Source organism: Gymnodraco acuticeps, unplaced genomic scaffold, assembly GCF_902827175.1.
Source record: "Gymnodraco acuticeps unplaced genomic scaffold, fGymAcu1.1, whole genome shotgun sequence".
Lineage (NCBI taxonomy): Eukaryota > Metazoa > Chordata > Actinopteri > Perciformes > Bathydraconidae > Gymnodraco > Gymnodraco acuticeps.
In genome coordinates this window covers 2,124,272-2,145,731 of record NW_022990135.1, presented here as the reverse complement: position 1 = coordinate 2,145,731, position 21,460 = coordinate 2,124,272, and the positions used below count along the sequence as shown (strand labels likewise).

The window sequence follows — 21,460 nt, the reverse complement described above, 5'->3', positions numbered from 1 at the left end:
TACCAACCAAATGCTTCTATTTAGCCCGGGGCATTGCTAAAATAAGGTGTTTATGAAGTGAGCGTGTCCAGATCTGCGTGGAGCTGATGCTCTGGTGGTCCACCCACAACAGGAAGCAGAAAATCCCTGAGAGCGCCCCGCTGATGGCTTGACTTACCGCTGCACCCATAAAAATATCGCACCGTGGCTGAGGGTAATTGACTCATTGTGTGCAGTTGTATTTGCCAGTTTGCTGGGGCTAATACTGACCTTTTTTAATTATCAGAATGTCAAACACAGTTCAATCTGGAAAGGAAACGTAGATACAGGCTTCATCTGATCAAGATTGTAGGTCTTGACCCCATTAACTAGGTTAGGGATAGATTTCTATAGATTGAGCCCTGTAAAAGGATCTAATTTCCCTTTGTAGCCATGTGGTCGTGGTCCAGCAAAGAAGGACAAAAAAGGTGAAAATACTCTAAACCTAACAACCTAAATGTGTATGATAATAGTTCAGACCTTGAACCTTAGGGGCTTTTCAACCCAGAAGTCCGAACCTGTTGATGCTACATTGTATACATCTTTTTAGTTCTGATTTCACATATAGTTGAGCAAAATATGTGATAAGTATATAAGGAATCCAACTCCGCTGTGGGTTTCCCCTCATGTGTTGTGCATTGCTTCTGTGGATGATGTGAGTGTGCGTGTCTTCCTCTCTGCTGGAGACCCAGTGTACGGTGTGGGGTTCCCCAGGCTGCACATGGACAGCTACACGGTGTTTCCACAGCGCTCCAGGCACTTGTTAGACAAGGGAAGCCCCACTTAATGGGGTACACCTCGTAAAGAACCATGTTGGTCATCTCCCATGGTTTTACTGAGTGCGTGGTAAGAAGGAGGAAGTCCACATTCTCTCCATCAACACTCCCGATGGAAGCTACTGTTAAATCACTGGATTATCCGTCATGGTTACACAAGAACAAATAGCTTCTGGTTGTCTTGTCCGAGAATCATTGGTTGTTTCGCTCCAACAGCAGTGTACCCTACAGCCCTGTACCACGTTATCAATGAAATCAGAGTCTACTCTTGTCTTATTTTATTGTTCAAAGATAGGAAAAGCCTGAGGTTGATACAAGTGAATGTAAAAATCTACTGCAGCGCGCTCGCTAAGAATCCAAACCTGAGGAAATCCACACATCGCATTTGCAAAGTTATGGCGTTCCTCTCAGATTTGTGTTGAGAGGTCCTAATTTAGGGGTTTAGCCTTTATTAAAGGATGTAGTTTCAGGTGCTGTTGAAATGTATTGAACCATGCTGGGAGGTTTTCTATTGTTTACTCAGGTATACAGTGTGCTGTGAGATACAGTATGGTGTATGGTGCAGGTAAGGCAAAACATAGTGTGTAGTTGTTTACGTTATTATTGAATAAGTCTGTTCTTTGGTAGATGCAGGACTCTCCATGCTCTGCTCTGCTGCCCTCTAGTGACACTAAGCAGTTGTAACACACAAAAAGTACAATGTGATTTTTACAAATACCACCCATCTCTTTAATAGCATTACAAAATCCAAACAGACTGTGATGTGCATGGCAGCGGTGTAACAGTGATATGAAGCCAGCAGAGGAAGCTCTCAGACAGATCGGGGGTCAGTTACAGAGGTCGGTGCTGCAGCAGGTGGCGAACGACTCGGGGGTCGAGATCCAGTCCTCACACATCCGCATGTTCATGCACTGACGGAGAGAAAGGCCTAGAATAATCAAACAAAAGGCATCAAGTAAAGTACAAGTTCCTCAAAGAGTACAGTACTTAGTAGATGTACTCAGTTACTTTACACCACGTCAGACTTACTGGGGGGGGCCGGTCAGAATCATGATGACGCAGGCGTCGGCCGCCCCTGAGCAGGTCTGGATTTGGGTTGGGGTGCAGAGGTCACTCTCGTTTGAGAAGCAGAAGTTACACTTCAGGGCCTCGCCTGGAACAACACACACATCCTGTTACTACCTGTACGTCAGTGTGCCTAAGATTCACTTTGCTCCAATACATAGTTCTATAAGATAAGAGATGGGACTTTATTTATCCTGAAGGAAATGAAAAAAATCATATGATAAACAAACATAATAATAATAGTAACACGAGAAACATGATGATGGACAAATAATCAATGTACTGTTGTGGCAGATAATTGCAAATGTTATTATTGCACATATTATCATTGTACATGATATAAAGCAGAGTGTTTTGTAGTGGAGATCAGTACAAAAGTAGCACATATTTATACAAAATATCGGAATCAAACTATATTTACCATGTATTATTGTCAGTATCTTTAGCTATAGGGTGATTCTAGTTTCTAAGTGGGATTTGTTTTGCTGTTGTACAGGGACAGTGCCACGGGGTAGCTTGGAGTTTCTATAGCAACTCCAACAATTGGCCTAGCAACGGCTTAGCAACCCCATTGTTTTGTTATGAAAATGTATCTACAGCAGAGTCCTGCATCGGGTCGGGTACCCGCGGGTAATCGCTTTTTTCCGGGTTCGGTTCTGGGTAAAACAAAGATGATGCGGGTCGGGTCGCGGGTATTGCATAATAAATATATTAAAATAATAATAATGTAGTTCAATGTTTAAATCCTCAGACTTCTCCCCGCGGGACCGCGCATAATCATAACCTCTGCAGCGCATCAATCTGCTGCTGTGCGCGCCACATTCGAAATGGCTGAGGTGAAGCTCTCTAGCGAAGAATACAGCATTTTCAATAACACTTCCTCAAGAGCGAAATCCAACGTCTGGAGGCTTTTGGTGTCATCCTAGATGGAGGAAAGAACCAACATCCCACGCTTTTGGAGACAAATATGCAACTGCGTGTGTTAATAACTGCACGTTTTCACTGCTCATATATATGCGGGTTCGGGTCGGGTTGCGGATCTTGTGCCGACGGGTCGGGTCGGGTTGCGGAACTAATTGGCAATATGTGCGCGGGGCGGGTTCGGTATTGCACGTCGCGGGAGCGGGTCTTGAAAATCAGACCCGTGCAGGACTCTGATCTACAGTATATATATTACATTTTATACACATTCTCGCGAGATCTATCAGGGGTCGTTGTAAGTTAAAGCGCAAACTGTTACTGTTACGCGATCTTGCGGTGTGTGTGTGTGTGTGTGTGTGTGTGTGTGTGTGTGTGTGTGTGTGTGTGTGTGTGTGTGTGTGTGTGTGTGTGTGTGTGTGTGTGTGTGTGTGTGTGTGTGTGTGTGTGTGTGTGTGTGTGTGTGTGTGTGTGTGTGTGTGTGTGTGTGTGTGTGTGTGTGTGTGTGTGTGTGTGTGTGTGTGTGTGTGTGTGTGTGTGTGGCCTAGCATTACTATACTTGTGGGGACCAAAATCTGTTTACACAGTCACTTGTGGGGACTCGCCTCCCTTATGGGGACAAATTGGAGGTCCCCATAAGGGGAATCATTAATTTTAGGGTGAAGACTTGGTTAGGGTTAGTCATGTGTTGGTTAGGATAAGTCTCCAGGAAATGCATGGAAGTCAATGTAATGTCCCCTGAAGTGATGTATACATGGTATATGTGTGTGTGGTGTGTGCGCGCGCGTGCGTGCGTCTGTCTGTTTGCGGTGGTGATGAGGTTACATGCCACAGCATGCCAGTTGAAACAGTGAACGATCGCTAGTGTGTACTTGTACGCTCAGGGTGTAATGGTATTATACAAAAATATTGTAGGAGCACAGAAACTGTTCAAATTCTGCTTTTACAAACTTATTTTGGTTGTGCTTACCTTGCAAAGTAATGTTATAAGTGTCAAAGGAATGTTTTTAATGTAAATATTAATGATATTATTGTAGCGTGTCCAAGTTAATAGATATGTCAGTTATCAGATGTGCACAGTTTAGTACATTTGTAAAGTTATTTAGGCAATGTTGTTTGTGGGAGTTAGTGAGAGACCGCCCCTTCTGTGTGTGCGTGTGTGTGTGTGTAAGTGCTTTAGTAATCTGAATAAGAAGCATTAAAACATCATGGGCGGCGCCAGTTTTTTTTTTGCTGCAGTAGCTTAGCAGTTGCTATATGAGCACGGCGTTGCTAGTTAATTTTCAAAATAAATAAACAAACAATATCAGTGGGCCAAGCACGAGCCTGTTCATATTGTAGCTATTCAAAATCACAGATCACGAGCCTTCAATGTCGAAAACGTTCTCTTTATTTTCTGGTATTGACGGCCACGCCTTACAGAACCAATCAATATAACACTCATTATGACTTTCCCCCACACTCGAACACAACTCCTACCGTCTCGTACTCCCTCCACGCGCGCACGCACATATTTAATTGAAACAAACATACCTTGATATATGACCAGCAAGAGAATGGCGAATACTGCTGCCCTCATTTTCCAGTCTATAATCAAAATGCATCAAAATCATTTTGAGAAAAAACACTTTATGGATAATTGTGATCTTTTTACATCATAAAAACACAGATGTTCAGTTTTCAGAACTAACATTGTTGTACTTTGTAGTTTTAAGCATTTATGTATCTTTATCCAGCTGATACTTGGCGAGAGGAACACTCTGGACCGGTTACACATTAAAACAAAGACAACCGTTTATGCTCATTTTAACACCTACGGACAATTGTAGAGAGTTTACGGATCAAACGGTTCACAACGTTGAAAGAACGTTACAAAAACCCTTAGAAAAATAGAAGAAAGCATTGAGTGCGCAGATGAAACATCATGGTGAGGTCCGGAGAGGGATGCTTACCTTATACTTATAGAAGTGTGTGATACCCTGTTCAGTAGAGAAGTACTTGAACTAAACACTTTGTTCTTCTTTTATAGGAATGAAGTTGTGCAATGAGTCTGTTGAGACAGGCCATGGTTTGTCACCAAGCGTTCCAACACAACTGGCTTTTCTGCTGTGTTGCAATAAAGGAATACATAGGGAATATAGCCAGGCTCTTCCTGATGGACGGTGTGCTCCAAGAAGCAGACAGACTTTCCAACTGGGAGGTCAGTCTTTATAGTCTGTGGTTGCAGGTAGACCCCCTGTGGGTTCCTCTTTTGCATCACAGCTGATGGGCAGGTTTGTTGTTGTAAAAGCACAGACGCCGCAGACGGGAATAGACGGCAGGTTTTTGTGGCCGATTGCTCAACAGAATGAAAAGTAAAAGCAGAGTGTTCAATAAAAGCACTTCTCTGGGGTCACATAAATCAGACTAAACACAAGGAACAGCCTTGTGTTAGTCAAGAACAATGCCATCTTAGCAGACCACACAAACCGATATAACACACAGCAGGGAACGAGCAGAACAGGGCCCCTCTAACTTTATACTTTCAGAGTCACAAGTTAAAAAACTATTTCTTCTTTGACATGAATACATGCTGGCCTTCAGTCCTTTGGGAGTTGTGATGCAATCGAGGAGAGAAATCCATCGTGAAACAGCCACAGAGTCAAACAATACATACGGCACGCCTCTGTGGTTGTTTTGATGCATTCTGGGAAGTGTAGGAAACCACTAAGACGTGCAAAAACCCCTGCAAAAAGCAAAATGAGTGAAGGTGTGCAGAACTGGCTGAAGGATTGTTAACACAGTGTGTGGTGTGTGTGTGGTGTGTGTGTGTGTGTGGTGTGTGGTGTGTGTGTGTGTGTGTGTGTGTGTGTGTGTGTGTGTGTGTGTGTGTGTGTGTGTGTGTGTGTGTGTGTGTGTGTGTGTGTGTGTGTGTGTGTGTGTGTGTGTGTGTGTGTGTGTGTGTGTGTGTGTGTGTGTGTGTGTGTGTGTGTGTGTGTGTGGATGATGTAGGAGGCGTTGTCAGCTACACAGACATCTGCAAGTGGTGCAGCATCAGAGGGGAGGAGTCAGCCTCGTGATTGGCCGGAGGGGAAACAGACCCCGACTCTGGGGACTGACACCACACCCATCTGTGTGTGTGTGTGTTTTACTCAGCATACACTCTCTCCTGCTTCTTCTTCTCCTCAGATTCGGTGAGTTTTGGGGGTTTGTTGTGTTTTAAATTACTTGTAACTTGGTTTTTAGTTTGATTATCGATATTTCACTCTTTGTATTGTGACTTTATTTTGCTAAATATTCTGCTGCTCAAACTTTAACCTTTTTAAAAAAAAAAAAGTTCTCAGTCAATAATTTTTGAAGCAATGCTTGCGTCTTCCCTTAACAAGTCTTTCCAGCATGTGCATGTTCCAAACTTCTTAAATAAGTATATAAAACATGTATTATAATAACAGTTCAAATGAAAGCGGCACACGGATAGTTCTGAGAAAAACAAAGTGTCATTTCCCTTTAAGTCCGTTTTAATGCAATCGTTTGAAATATGATTGTTTCTTAAAGTTTGCAAGATTTAAACATGAATCTGGAGCTGCATGTTTATGTTACTCTTAATTACTTATATTTGTTCCACATTTACTTTCAGTCGAAGCTACTCAACAATATTGTTTTAACATAAAAGGCATGTTCATTTAAATGAAAAAGCACATTATAGACACTTTAAAATGTTTTAAAGTTGCATGATTTTTAGGAAAAATACAAAAAACTGCATCACCCTTAACTTTTATAAATATCACATAATGGTTATTCATAAAATAATAATTGTATTTTTCAAAGTTTTGCCAGACAAATCCTGACCTGACACTGTTCGGAGGATGATACTAATATATACTTCTTATCTATTTGAGTAGCATTACTCTTATCTGTTGCAACAATGGCCTTTTTTCATTCCTAAGATAGTTCTTTAAAGAAGATGCTGCTAACATCTGCCTTTTGTGTTGGAAAAAAAGAAAATGGATGACGTGTTGACGCCGGTCCCTGTGACGGCTGCTCCAGCTCCAGCTCTTCATGAGGTCGTGACCCCCATGATAATGCTCAAAGGTACGTACATGTACATAAATGTCATAATAAAATGATTCAAAAACGTTATTTATCTAGTCATCATGTTTCCAGCAAAAAGAAAGGTGAATAAGATCATTCAAAGATCATACATTTACTTGAAAAATTATAGGTAATAAATTGTGTGTGTGTACAGTATGTGTGTAGCAGGGAGTGTCTTATCACCAGTGGAGTGTGAAAACCTCCAGGGTCTGTCGCCACGGAGATAAGAGCAGTTGCACTGACACTGGCTCTTGTTTCTACAGCAACGCCGGGGCATTTGTGTCTCTGTGTGGAGGGAAAAAAACCTTCAGTTTCATTTATTTTACTTTTATTTTAATATACTTTCCATTACATATTAGAGGGGAATTTTGCAGCATCTGGTATTAAAATGTCAAATGTATATATAGCTGTTGTTTTCACTTCCTCACGTATCAAACATGTTGGAAAGTTAACATTTGGAGAGGATTTTAGTGTTGTTTAAATATCTGTAGCTGCATTACTGACATTCAAAAATCTTCTTTGGAAATGTCTTCAAAGTTGAATCTGCGTTTTCTTATTTTAGTTTAGGGTCGTCTCACAAATGTCTCCTTTATTATCCGCATTACATGTGTATGACCTTTGTGGGTCATCGACATGTCTTTTAATCTCGGTTTCTGCCCCTTTAGTGGCAGTTTTCTTTAGAAAAGTGGAGATATTTGCAGGATATTAAAAGACACTGAGATTAGAGATTAGATTGAGATTAGCTGTGATAAGAGTGCTGTGTGTCTGAAGTGTAAAACCGGAGCTCTGTCACATCATCGCTGCTCACCCTGAGGCTCGAAAATAGACTAAGGGTGTTTGAATACCATGCATGGTTGGATTCTGCAGACATGTGTACCGCAGCAGCTTCACAATGACAGTAACAACGCCCAATTTAGATGGATACATTCAGCTTCATTTCAAGTTTGTGTACGTCTTTTACAGACAGTGGAACGTCTGGAGCCTTAATTGGAGGTGAGATCTCGACTTTTATCTCCTAATGTTATCTAATAATGTAAGATAGATGTATCTAATAATAAGTGTTCCTTCAAGTTGTTTTATGTGCTGTATGTGCATATCTGATTTAAGGCTGAATGATGCCAATTAAAACACATTTATTTTCAAGACCTTAATCTGCAGCCCTGACACCACGTGTTTTGAATCCCCATCTTTACTCCACCTTCAGGCATGGTGGGCTCCGTGCTGCTGCTGCTGATCTGCATCATGGCCGTGCTGATCTGGATTTCATCCCGACAAAAAGGCTCCTATGTCACCAACGAGTTCAATGAGGAAGAGGAAGACGAAGAGTCTGATGCTGCTGATATGGAGCAACAAAGCAAGAAACCACTGACGGCTGAAGAGCACCAATAGAGACAAGAAACGTTTTTAAAATATTACCTTGATGACATTATAATCTCAGAGAATATCCTAGTTTTTATTCCCATAAATATGTGGTTTTCTTCATGTACATTTTGAATTTTTACCTAAGCGACTATCTATAACTATAACTATGTGTTACGTTTTGTTTTTATCTCAGCTTTGTATTTTTTAAACATTATCTATACCTACAATAGGCTTTTTTACATACTACGGCCACTCTGTGACACTTCACTATACTACTTACATTATCAGCACTTTCACATTTTGTTTGTGATTTTTCTACGTGTAACAATTTTATAATGTTGGTTTTCAAATGTATTCTATTAAAGAATTTTATCATGAATTTGTGATTTTTTTGTGTGACTTTAACCCCTGAATATAAGCCCTGTAGTATTTCATGTTACTCACTGGTCCTAATATAGGAGTCAGACAAATGTCTATTGAGGCAAAAACTACTGCAATTTGTATGAAAATGTATTTATGAGTACGAGTCCTTTGACTTTTATTAATGTCATCACTATTGTTCTGAACTTGCAGCAGTTTTTCAAGTTTCTGTCTCATATTGTCGAGATTTTTAGAGGTCCAGAACTTTAAAATGTTTGAAGTTTGAAAAGCTACAAATTGAATTCAGTATTTAAAATGTTGTTGTGCTTTGTCGATTTATATGAATAAATTGGACACTTTTTCACAAAGTGTATTTAGTGCCATTTAAGACCCCCTAGCATAAGGCACGTTGTACTGTCGGCCCTCTGGCGGTCAGATAATAGTACTGCTCTCAAAAAAATGCTGTGAACATAATGGGTCTAATTTAGAGGAGATCATTCTATTAAAACAAAAGGCATTTAACACATTTTCCAAAATAAAAAATATATATAAAATACATTTCAACAGAATCTGTTGAAATGTATTTTATATATATTTTTTAATCATGAGATTAAAACTGAAAAAGTGAAAATTAAATTACATATACATTACACAGCCTGCCATTTTAATTACTTTATTGACATGTGACACTTCACTATACTACTTACATTATCAGCACTTTCACATTTTTATTGTGATTTTTCTATATGTAACAATTTTAAATAATGTTAGTGTTCAAATGTTTTTTATTAAAGAATTTTATCTCATGAATTTGTGATTTTTTTTTATGTACACTTACTATTTCAATTTCAGAAAATATGTGATGTTTTATCTTGTAAACGTATGACTTTAACCCCTGAATATAAGCCCAGTAGTATTTAATGTTACTCAATGGTCCTAATATAGGAGTCAGAAAAATGTCTATTGAGGCAAAAACTACTGCACTTTGTACGAAAATGTATTTATGAGTATGAGTCCTTTGAATTTTATTAATGTCATCGCTATTTTTCTGAATTTGCAGCAGTTTTTCAAGTTTCTGTCTCATATTGTCGAGATTTTTAGGGGTCCAGAACTTTAAAAAGTTTGAAGTTTGAAAAGCTAAAAATGTCATTCAGTATTTTTAATTTTGTTGTACTTGTGTCGATTCATATGAATAAATTGGACACTTTTTCACAGTGTATTTTTTTAGTGCCATTTAAGAGTCCTTAGCATAAGGCACGTTGTACTGTCGCCCTCTGGCGGTCAGATAACGGTACTGCACTCAAAAAATGCTATGAACATAATGAGTCTAATTTAGGGGAGATCATTTTATTAAAACAAAAGACATTTAACACATTTTCCAAAATAAAACAAATATATAAAATACATTTCAACAGAATCTGTTGAAATGTATTTGATATGTATTTTGTAATCATGAGATTAAAAGTGAAAAATAAATTACATATGCATTACATTACACATTTTAATTACTTTATTTACTTCTAATCTTTAAAAATATGTCATATTAAATGAAACAATTTTTTTTAATGTCAATTTGAAAGTAAATAAATGAAGTGGAGTCAAACGTGTAACAATATCTGTATTTGAAATATAGTAAAGTAGAGGTATGAAGTAGAATAACATTTAAAAAAAAATTAATTAAGTCTATACATTTTATAAATATAATGCAGGAAAATCGTAAACATTTATTGAGACTTAAATCAGTTGAATATTTACAGTTTTTTCAAGTTTGACAGTAAAAAACTGGCACCATGTGCAAGCTTGTTGTTCTAGGTGTAATACCACCATTAGCCAGAGGAGGGCGCTAAATCATCAGTTTCAGAGCAAACGGCAATAAATAGTTGTAAAAAAATGAATTCAATACTCAATTAGATTTATGATCAATAACAATAAAAAGGAACAAATCAATTGAAAACCGATCAAAGGGGAAAGTAATTAGATATTGTTTATAATCTTTAATCCTGTAACAGGTCATGTTACTTCATTAAATATTTAAACATATTGTGGGTGTGCGCGTGCGCATGTGTGTGGGGGTGCGTGTGTGTGTGTTTATCAGCTAATAACACCTGCAAATTAAAACCGTGTGACGCTTGTTAATGAACTGCAAATGAACTCAACACACACAGCTTACACACACTAGAGCAGCCTTGATACTATACCAATGAATAATGAATACAAAATAATAATCAAAAGCCAAATAATATCAGTTTTTCCTCTCAAGAATATGAAGTAGGTTCTTAATTTTTTTTTTTAAACAATAATAATAAAAAGTATTATTACAAATAAATAATAAGAATAATCATAATATGAAAACAGAATTAAATTATTTTCTGTGGATCAATAAAGGCTTATTTTATTATTATTATTATATATATACATACATTTTTTAGAAGTCTAAAACTTTAGAGTTTGGAAAAGTAAAAAAAATATTTTGTAAAACAACAGGTCTACTTTACACTCACTAGTAATTTACATTTGTATGTAAAACATACATGAATTGCAAAATATCTGTGTTTATAATAAATATTTGGACTTTTTTAAATCATATTAGTCGAGAGAAAGGAATAATGATCCCCTCCATGTATGCACAAAGTGACATAAAAGTCATGTAGAGTAGAAGTACCTTCACAAAGGTGGATTCTGTTTTCTAGACTTTGACGCTGAGCAGCTGCAGAAATGCTGATGTTAGTTTTACCTAAACATGAGTCAGCGTGTGCGCCTTTGAACTGGATGTGATGGTTGATTAACTTTAGGTTTTTAATGAGGCTGCATCTGACAGCATCCGAACAGGTGAGCACATAAAAAATACACAAGTTCAGAGGAAAAGTTTGAGCATAAAACCTAGGAACATTTAGGTGGGAAATTTCCTCTGTGACTCACATTTTCTCTGTTTGTCAAATCAATTTTCAGTCAGTAACAATACTTTCAATAACAGCGCTGCGGTGGCCAGGGGATAATGAGAGGAGATTGTTTCAAGGAAAGGAAAAGGATTTGAAATACACCACATTTCCCCGAACGCTGAGTAATTCCTTGTATTTTTCCAGACAAGAGGAGGTTTGCAGGGTCTGTTATCCAAAAAGATTATTACTGGAATGTGAAAATGTTATATATTTTATGAAGTTCCTCACTTTTACAGCTTTCATTGTTATAATCCTCCACTTTTCTCTAAACCAGAAGTAACTGAGTACATTTTCTTGGTAAGTACTGTACTTGAGTACACATTTGAGGTACTTTTACTTGAGTACGTTATACTACCCCACTACATCTCAAAGTGATATATTGTACTTATTTTTGAGGGGTGACTGAGTTCACAAGCCGTCAGAGTGCTCATAAGTACACACACTATTTACACAGTCATCCAACTCATGTCAGTGTGTGTGTGTGTGTGTGTGTGTGTGTGTGTGTGTGTATAGGGAAGTGGTGATTTTAATCAACCCCAGATGGGCAGAGTGGCCAATCGAGTCGTGTGTGTGTGTGGGTGTGTGTGTGTGTGTGTGTGTGTGTGTGTGTGTGTGTGTGTGTGTGTGTGTGTGTGTGTGTGTGTGTGTGTGGTGTGTGTGTGTGTGGTGTGTGTGTTGCAGCAATAATAACAGTCTGGGGATGTCGGAGTTCGATCCAAGGGCCGGTCTTCCAAAAAAAACACAAACACACACACACTCACTCACACACACACACACACACACTGTGAGGTCACTACCAGAGAATGTGGGAACAAAGAGGGAGAGAGCGGCACCTTTGCGTGCGAATGGAGCTCTCCCAGTGTGAGTGTGTGTGTGTGAAGTCTTTTTTTATTATTATTACTTCTATCTTATTAACTTCAAATTATTATTTGTATATATTCTCTTTTTTCATGTACCCATATCTGTACATGGAGGAAAAAACTGAATTTCAACTCTACGGATAAATTATTTTATTCTATCATAATGTTTGTTTTACTTCATTATATTTTAGATTTATATTTAATCATGTTATATTTTTCAGTGTAACGTGTAGTTAGGACCACTAACACTTAACATTACATTGTAAATGCAGTTGAATTAATATTACACATCGATGTAAAAGACAACAAAGAAAGTCATTAATTCAATGTTTTACAACTTTAATATTGTTGACGTTTTTATTGTCTTCACATTGACTTTTCAGTTCATTAGTTTGGGAACGGCTCAGCACCTCCAACGCTCTTTCATTTCATCTCCTGCTCAAAAACAGTTTCATCTTCCAGGACTTTTTTTTTTCCTCTGAAGTGATTCATCAACAAAAACTTTGGAAAGTATCACGGCTGACGAAAACATTTCCCAGCATGCTCGGTTAGTCACACGGCGGGATGATGGATTAAACGCTCGTCCAAATAAATATGTGAAAACAAATCTGTGCTTCTAGGTCGGGATGAGGTTTCTGTTATTTATCCAGAGGACGTTTGTGTTTCTCAACAACACTGTGATTCAGTTTCATATCGCTGCACACACACACACACACACACACACACACACACACACACACACACACACAGATATGGATGTTAAGTTTCTTGTTTAAATAGGCCTTATTATGCTTTCTGTGTGTTATATAGGTGCATGTAAATGGTCTGCAAAGGCTAAAATCCCTGTGTCACCTCCAGAGGGAGTTTCTCTCCCACAAACCCTCTAAAAAACCTCCAAAATACCTCTAGAAACCTCTTTAAAATCCTATAAAAACCTCAGAGAAACCTCTTAAAAACCCTCTAAATAACCTCTGCAGATCGGCTCCTGTTCCCTCGGCTCACAGCTGAACATTATAGCTCGTAAAAGCTGCTCCTGTGGCTTGTTAGCAATTAGTTTGAGGGAAATGTTATCAGCTGCAAGTGGATGCAACGTTCATGTTCTTTGCATGCTAATCATAATCTCTACCGTTTCAAGCAGTGCTTGAATTGGAATCAAAAAGGTGCCAGTACTCTAAATCAGCAACTGTTTCAAGTCAATTTATTTATACAGCCCAAAAACAAGAATTTGGCTCAAAGTCATAGTATATCCTATAATGCTGGTGGGTTCGTCTCTTTACTGTATATTGTAGAAAGGCTCACTGTACTTAAACAAAATGACTCAGGGTGCATCTGAGATTAGAGGGGGTGCAGGGGTAAAGTGCTATTTTTATAAGTGGGGAGTGGACCTGACACCTTCTAGGGGGGTCCGGGGGCATACTCCCCCGGGAAGATTTTTTTTAAATATTGAAGTTAGATGCATCAATCTGGTGCACTTTGAGAGCAAAATGAAGAGATATATGGATACCTCTCAACATTCAAACAACTGTAAACAGATTTACTTTTTCATTATGGATATAAAAGAAAGTAAAGCCTGACTCCTACTACGGCTCCTCGTCCCTGAGTACACTCACCATCTTTCAGCAGGAAAGGAGAGAGGGAATCCTTGTCCGGCGACAACCGCTGTCTTTTCGCACTATTATTAAGCCACGCTAACATTTTCCAAATGCTAACGTTATGTGATGTCTTTTCTGGTCTAGTCTATCGCTGCGGCGCGTCAGAGATGCGTCAGAGATGCGTCATGAGATGCGTCATGAGGCACCTTGCCAGTACTCTAAGGGTGCGTCTCACTTCGGTTATTTTTCATTTCCTCGGTCTCGGTCTCACCGGAAGTTGATTTGTCTGCGCCATCTTGAGTAGCGTCCCAGTGTCCTTATTTCTGCCGGAGGACCGAGGATCGAGGAGCGATAACGGAGGAGCGATAATCGAGGAACCACCAGACCATCCTCCGGTGAAATCCTCAGACACTCGCCCCGCCCCCTTACTGTGTATCGCTCACTGATTGGACGATGCAGTGCATGCACTGATCTGGCTGCTGTCAGACGATCAGCTGTGCGGCGTCAGCACAAACTGATGTTGCTTCACGTGACGCTCCGGAGGAAACGACGTCCCATTGCTCTTAAAACTAATTTCCCTGCTTCTCGTGGTTTCCTTGCGTCTCTCCATGCTTCCCTGGTGGGAGGGACTAGTCGCAGGGAAACGACACAAGTGAGGGACACAAGGGCCGTTTCTCAATCTCGAGGATACTGGCTTCCAAGCCAATATTTCAAGGATGCTACGTCATCGAGTGCCGCCGAAGGACTGTTCCAATCTCCAGCATACTTGGAATTCCACCGAGGCCGCGTCCTTGGTTTGGGGGTAATTTCGAGGCTGCACATGGGTAGACTTCGGCCGTTTCTCACTCGCGAGGATGCTGGCTTGGTAGTCGCGTACTTCCAAGTCACTTCCTTCAGAAACGAAGAAAGTATACTTCCAAGCCACGGCTACGGAAAACGAAGAAGAATGGAACAGGCTAACAAGTGTGCCACTCTCTCTAACGGTTTCAACATAAACTGTACCAAAAATAAATACCTCACGATGTCTATCTAATTATGAACTTGCTTTACTTTCACCGAACACATTTTTCGTGATAACAAACAAATGTAACAAAGTAACATATTTACCAACACTACACATTGTCTACGCCACTACATACTTACATTTAAATGTGTGCTGCGTCGGTTCAGCCATTCTCCGCAAGGGTTTTTGAAATTGGTCCGTGCGCAAAGCATTGTGGGGATTTTAAGGACGCGAAGTCTACCCATGTGCAGCCTCGAAATTTCCCCCAAACCAAGGACGCGGCCTCGGTGGAATTCCAAGTATGCTGGAGATTGGAACAGTCCTTCTGCAGCACTCGATGACTAGCATCCTTGAAATATTGGCTTGGAAGCCAAAATCCTCGCGATTGAGAAACGGCCTTCTCGTCCTTCAAATCCCCACAATGCTTTGAGCACGGACCAATTTCCCCAAATCTGTGGCGGAAAATGTATCTCATATGACGCACACCTGCACACTTGCTAGCCTGTTCCACTCTTCGTTTTCCGAATGCCAGGAAAGATTATTGCCTAGCTTCTGAAGCAAGTGACTCGGAAGACATGAAGACCAAGCAAGCATCCTCGCGATTGAGAAACGGCCAAGGAATCCATTTAACCGAAGTGAAACGCACCCTAAGAAGTGCCGGTACCACATGGGTAAAAATCAGAAGTGCCGGTGAGTACCGGCCCAATTCAAGCACTGGTTTCAAGTAAACCTCCAGCATTTTGTTGTGCGACCTTTTGCATCTTAATACACTTAATACTGCTGACAACTAGTTTTGTTGCATTTCCACATTCACTCACAATGTTAACCATGTGTTTTAAACCATGTGTTAGACAGGGTGGCGGCACGCTAACATTAGCCATTAGCAGCATGCGAACACTCGCTAATTAACGGTAAACACGTGGTGCAGGCAGCTGATTAAGAGATGCTCATAAATCAAAGAATTGGATAAATGTTGACCTGGTTTTGCCGCTAAATAAGAGTAAAGAGAGCACTAACGTTATTTTATTTTGAAAGGACGCTGAGTGTCTAGATAATTTCACACATCTGAAAGATCATGTTCGAGCCTTTGAATAAAACGTAATCCAAACAAAGAAACACACAGGCGTGACATTTAGATACAGCTGTGTGAGGCGATAATATAAAACATGACGTCTAATACCACAGGTATTTCTTTAAGGATTATGGCACCTTTTTTCATAAAGCTGTCAACTTCTGCAGCCTAATCCTGTAAACAGGGACTGAGCTAAAGGTCATGAGAACATGATATATGACACATGTCTGTGAGAAACACACCATTATTGGAGTTTTTACTTTGAAAACGGATTAAAAAGACACTTTCTTGGAGTGGAATAGGTGGAATAAGGTGATTTACTGCACTGGTGACATGAATTATTCAGTTTTACACAAGAAAAATGTGATTATCTCACTTTAACAGGATTACTTTTCAAATAAAATACCACATTTTAAGGCTGTGTTTGGACCTTATTTTGACTGTTAACCTCGCAATGGCTGTAACAAAATATTACTAGCACAAACATCAGTACAAATGATGGATTTTTGACACAAAGAGCTATCAAATCCAAGCCTGTTCAGTTGAGTTTGATTTTCCCTTGAGTGAAACAGCCGTTTCCCGTGGCAAACACATGGCGAAAGCATCTTATAAAGTTTATAAACAACAATAAAACCACAGTAAATAAACTAAAGGCACAATAAAACAAGCCACAAACTGCCACAAGACACAGATACAACGTATACAGGAACAAACCCAGATTTCCTGCACACATGCCTCGTAAAGGTGTGAGAATCCATCATTAACCTGCACATGAATCTAAATAATTGCAGTTAATTCAGTAAATGAGAGTCTGATTCCTTAATTGCAGTTTAAACATCACACTGGGCCAGGAAAGAGCGGTTTAACGTAACCTCATTCTGGAGAGTAACTTTGGAGAATAGGAATAAAACACTCTTTTTGTGTTGTGCTAATAAAGCAACTTTTAGCTTCTGTTTGAGATTCAAACTCAACTTTTGGGGCAAAACTAAACCCTTTTTTCTTCATTTCTGCACATTTTGAACGTGTTAAACCCTTTCTTTCTTAGAAGAACTCTCAAATTAAACAATAATGCACCTCAAGCTAAGTATTTAACACATAAGATACTATTGACAACGCGTGGTGCTAAATTGAGTCTGATAAACTCCACAAACAAAGTGTCCTTTGTGGCGCTCAGTAATTAGGATGTAGGGGCCTTTCCGATTAGAGGCTTTATTTAAAGGGGCCCTATTGTGCTTTTTGGGGATTTTCCCTTCTCTCAGTATTGGTGGAGAACTATAATAAAAGCATGTTGAACCAGTAATGAAAAGCATTTTTACTTCCTATCCACATTTTGGTACAAACTAACCGCTGAAAATCCCCATTTTATGCCAACATCTGCCACCGATTTACCAGAACACGCCTGTCCCGGATATTAACCGGCGCTGCAGCCCGCTGAGTGTGCTCCGTCTGCCTCACCACTAACCAGAGCTGCAGGAGGAGCGCCGGTTCGAGCCCCGCCTGACCTGACCTGACGTGGAAAATAACAAGACTGCAGCAGGCCTGTAATTTTAAGAGGCTGCAACCTTTTAATCATATCTTGATCTACATCCTTTATCGCTGCGACGGATGCTAATTTGAGACCTCGTATGTCTGAGAGCTCTCGACCTGGTCGCTGTACCGTTTCATATTTTGGAGAAGAGGAGGAACAGGCGTACCATCTGAGAGACAAAAACATGTTGTTTTTATGAGACAATCTGCATGAAAATGTCAAGAAGCAGCTGATATACACTTCATGATCAAAAATATGCAGCTTTACCGGCCTCCTCTCTTTGTTTTACAGTCTTTCTGCCAGATTGTTGAACCTGCTGCAGAGATGTGCTCCAAACAAAAACCAGTCATTTTGTAGATTTTCCATGTACAGTTTCCAGTGCAGCTTATCTCCAGGTAAAGGGTTCTGTTTGTCCCCTGTTGCTTCACTCTGCGTACTGGTAGAATGATGAAACGGCCAAGGTGCATGTACATGTTTATCCAAAGCTCGGGTCATTTGGCAGTCTGTCCCCGTGTCCTCCTACGCTCTGTCAGGGAGAGGAGAACCGGCTTGGGTCATACGTTTGAAATATTCCTGTATTGTTCATTGTATTCTTTGTCGGCGTGATATAGTACCATGTTTTTGTTCTTGGTGAGCTACTTGCTGCAGCACGCCGGGAACCAAATCTATGAAACTGAAAGGCACACAACTTCGACGTCAGGGAGAAATAAGTCGATATTTGCAATACAGACACTTAAATGGACTCCAACCCCAATGAACAATAACAATCCACCACACCTTGAACTTTATGTTATGTTATGTCTTTGCCCTGTGCTGTGTGTTGTACTTTTTATTGTCTGTTTATTGTATGGAACAAGCTGTAATACTCTGCACTGAACACGAATTCCACCAGCCTGGCTGTGTGGTCATTAAAGATTCTAATCTAATATTTGTCATCCAACAGCTGACGGTTGTAAAGTAAACTGGAGTTTGTTCATTTGTGACTTCTCTTCATGAGGGTTCAAGTTGTGTAAGGCGCTGCCGACTTCCAAAATCCCTGTTGTAAATAATACGAAGTGTCAGGCATCAGGATTCTTCTGCATGCAATGATGACGAGACGTTGTTATTGGAGTTTGAAATGGCTGCTTTCTCATTATATGTCACCTACAAAGAGGCAGAAATACACCAAAGACTTTTGCAAATGTGTTGATGAAGACACTCTTTAAATTAGTAACAAAGTCAAGGTGACATATTCTGCTCGTTTTCAGGTTCATATGTGTGCTGTGCGCCTCTACTGTGACATGTCTCCATGCTTTAATGTTCAAAAAGCTCTTTATTTTTCTCATGCCTGTGCTGCAGCACCTCTTCTCACCCTCCGTCTGAAACCAGAGCCCAGTGTGCTCTGCGATTGGTCAACCGCTTGGAGATGTCCCGCCCCTTATCACGTACAATGTGTCGGAGCGCTAGCTAACCAAATACAAAGGAATCTTATATAAAGCCGTTATTTTATTCTTCCCTTGTGATTAAATATACTTCTCATTTGTGCATGCTTTGCGTAACTGTGGAACTGTTGGCTGCATGTTGCCATGGCAGGACGTTTTGTTTATCACTAAACACGGCAGTTAAATCAACAGCTATCTGCGATGTGCCACCCTCTGGCCTTATTAAAATGCAACTTTTGTTTAAATACACTCTGATTGAATACACCGTCGTTCCTTCCTTTTCTTTACGAGGCTTTTCACAGAGCTCTACTGTCTGCAGCGTCCTCTGAGCTGCTTGATTGTGAGGAGGATGACAGTTTGATTTAGGCCTGCAAAGCTTTAATTTAATATCTCTGTGATCTGGATATTGTTAATGGAGCCGAGCAGTGGTTGCTCTTAATTGAGACATTCACAGAATGATTTACAGCAGGCAGTTTAAAACAAATGATAGTGAAGTCTGACAGCAGGATAATGAATGTGTTGCAGGGACTCAGAGGGGCATGAGAAGGGTACTTTTTGTCAGTTTGATTTTTGAGCCAGTTGCTCCTCATCATCAGCAAGCCATGACTAAACTGCACCGCTGTATAATCTCTGGCGGAGCTGGAAACATGCTGCAGAGCTGCGGTGACTTTCCACTGCGCCACCGCAGGCCGCGCTGCCTTTTACTGCGACATGCAGAGGTGGCATTTACACAGCAGTAAACACGCTGCCAAACTCTGACGACGACTCGTGAACTCTCTGCTCCGCCATGTCCAAAAGCCCTTCGGTCAAACATGCTGCATGCAGGAAGGGCCTTTCTAGCAACCCGTCAGGCACTTTGCTCAACAAGTGCTTCAAGTTAATGCTTTTTAGTAGTTTCTAACAAATCCTAAGGAAGGTTTGCATGCGTTTACTGTGAAGACATTTAACAAATCCTTGGTTCAACATTTTCCAAAGTAAAAATAACTTATTGTACTTCAGATGATGCCACAACAACAAAAATCTGCAGCATTTAAAGGTTTTGTTTTTACAGAAATGTAATGAAAACCTAATGTATAGACCGACTGTATATTGTAAAAGAAAAAAGTTGTCTTCAAAATGGTCTCGTCGTGACCCATCATGAAGCTTTGGTGACCTCTTAGGGGTCTCAAGCCACATATTTGTAACCAGTGCTAGTGTACACTATTCATCATTTTATTAATGTATTTATTAAATTTGCTAAATGAACTATAATATTTGTTATTTTAAATAGATTAATTAATTATGCCGTCTACTCAAGTTCAACTATGCATTCTTTTTTAGAAATTATTATTTTTGTTACATTTATAAAACATATAAATGTTTTAATTGTATCCTTATAATTATTATTATAATTATTATTTCATTAGAATTTGTTTGTGGTTTTTTATTTTTAAAATGAAAATGTATTAATACATCAATTATTGTAATTCTAGTGTAATATGATAGGATAGAAAATAAATTCCCTCTTAAGGTCTCCTGGTAGAGATGCAGTCCTTCAGTTCCTCCTCTGTGTGGTTAGTCTCAGTTGGCCCACATTTGGTCCACCTTAAATATTTCTGCTCGCGCAAAGGTGTCACACACACACACACACACGGCTACGGGAGCGCGCGCCAGCAGCCCTGTCAAATCACACTGGCGGTGACGCGCAGGCGGAGGACTTACATAAAAATCCTCTGGGGACTTTTTTTTTGTTTTAACGTTCAAAAGTCACGGTATTTGCGGTAAATCGGAGTGGATATACATAAAGCGGCAGAGGATGAAAAGTCGTGATAGTTAGCGGACGTTTTCTGGGAGTTTGGAGCACATAAAGTGCGTAGAGGGAAGTTTTCTACGCGAACCAAGCGAGGACGTAAAGGGGATTTTACGTCTCATTTTTCATACTTTTTATTATTTTTGTCGTTTTTGTTGTTTGCGGGATGTGAATCTACCGAGTTGTACCGGTAACTTATTCCTAAAAACCCGGGATAAAGCCACTTTCCATTTACCTTACTTAGTTGAACTCACCATGCTGGCGAACACGTCGCTTTACGCTGCAAAGAAACGGAAGAAGCCAGTGCAGAAAATGTAAGTAAACAAGCATACAACTGTAAAAACTGTGTAATACTCCTATAGTTATTCATATAATATCACAGTGTGTATTGGGTACATAAAAAGCTTGTGCACAATGCTTTTATTGTACTTTCTATATGCCTTTAATACCCCTGTATTATGGTGACCCATTGTACTGCGTACTGTACTTTTACTGTAATATTTTAGAAATATTACAGTAGGCCTACTACCACTACACAAACTCTACTCATGCTTCTTTTCAGGATTAAGAACATGTGTAAATGTACTATTTCCACACCACACCACGCATTAATGACTTTTTGATGATTTTATTGCATTACAATAATATGTTATATGTATTTTTCTTATACTTTTTTAAGATAAATA

At 39.7% G+C, this 21,460-nt stretch overlaps 2 protein-coding genes across 2 annotated transcripts in view; both read left to right on the top strand.

Moving 5' to 3' along the window:
• The window catches only part of pudp (pseudouridine 5'-phosphatase), a 41,373-nt gene extending 32,784 nt beyond the window's left edge, over nt 1-8,589 (top strand). The window contains exons 6-9 of the transcript XR_004569049.1: nt 5,769-5,950; nt 6,758-6,848; nt 7,812-7,841; nt 8,053-8,589. The gene's annotated coding sequence lies outside the window, so the exon portion shown is untranslated. The remainder of the gene's footprint in view (nt 1-5,768; nt 5,951-6,757; nt 6,849-7,811; nt 7,842-8,052) is intronic.
• A 12,079-nt stretch (nt 8,590-20,668) lies between these two features.
• ahr2 (aryl hydrocarbon receptor 2) overlaps nt 20,669-21,460 on the top strand; it is a 43,071-nt gene continuing 42,279 nt past the window's right edge. The window contains exon 1 of the mRNA XM_034216887.1: nt 20,669-21,088. Within this exon, the coding sequence (XP_034072778.1) occupies nt 21,030-21,088 (59 nt within the window). The 5' untranslated portion in view covers nt 20,669-21,029. The remainder of the gene's footprint in view (nt 21,089-21,460) is intronic.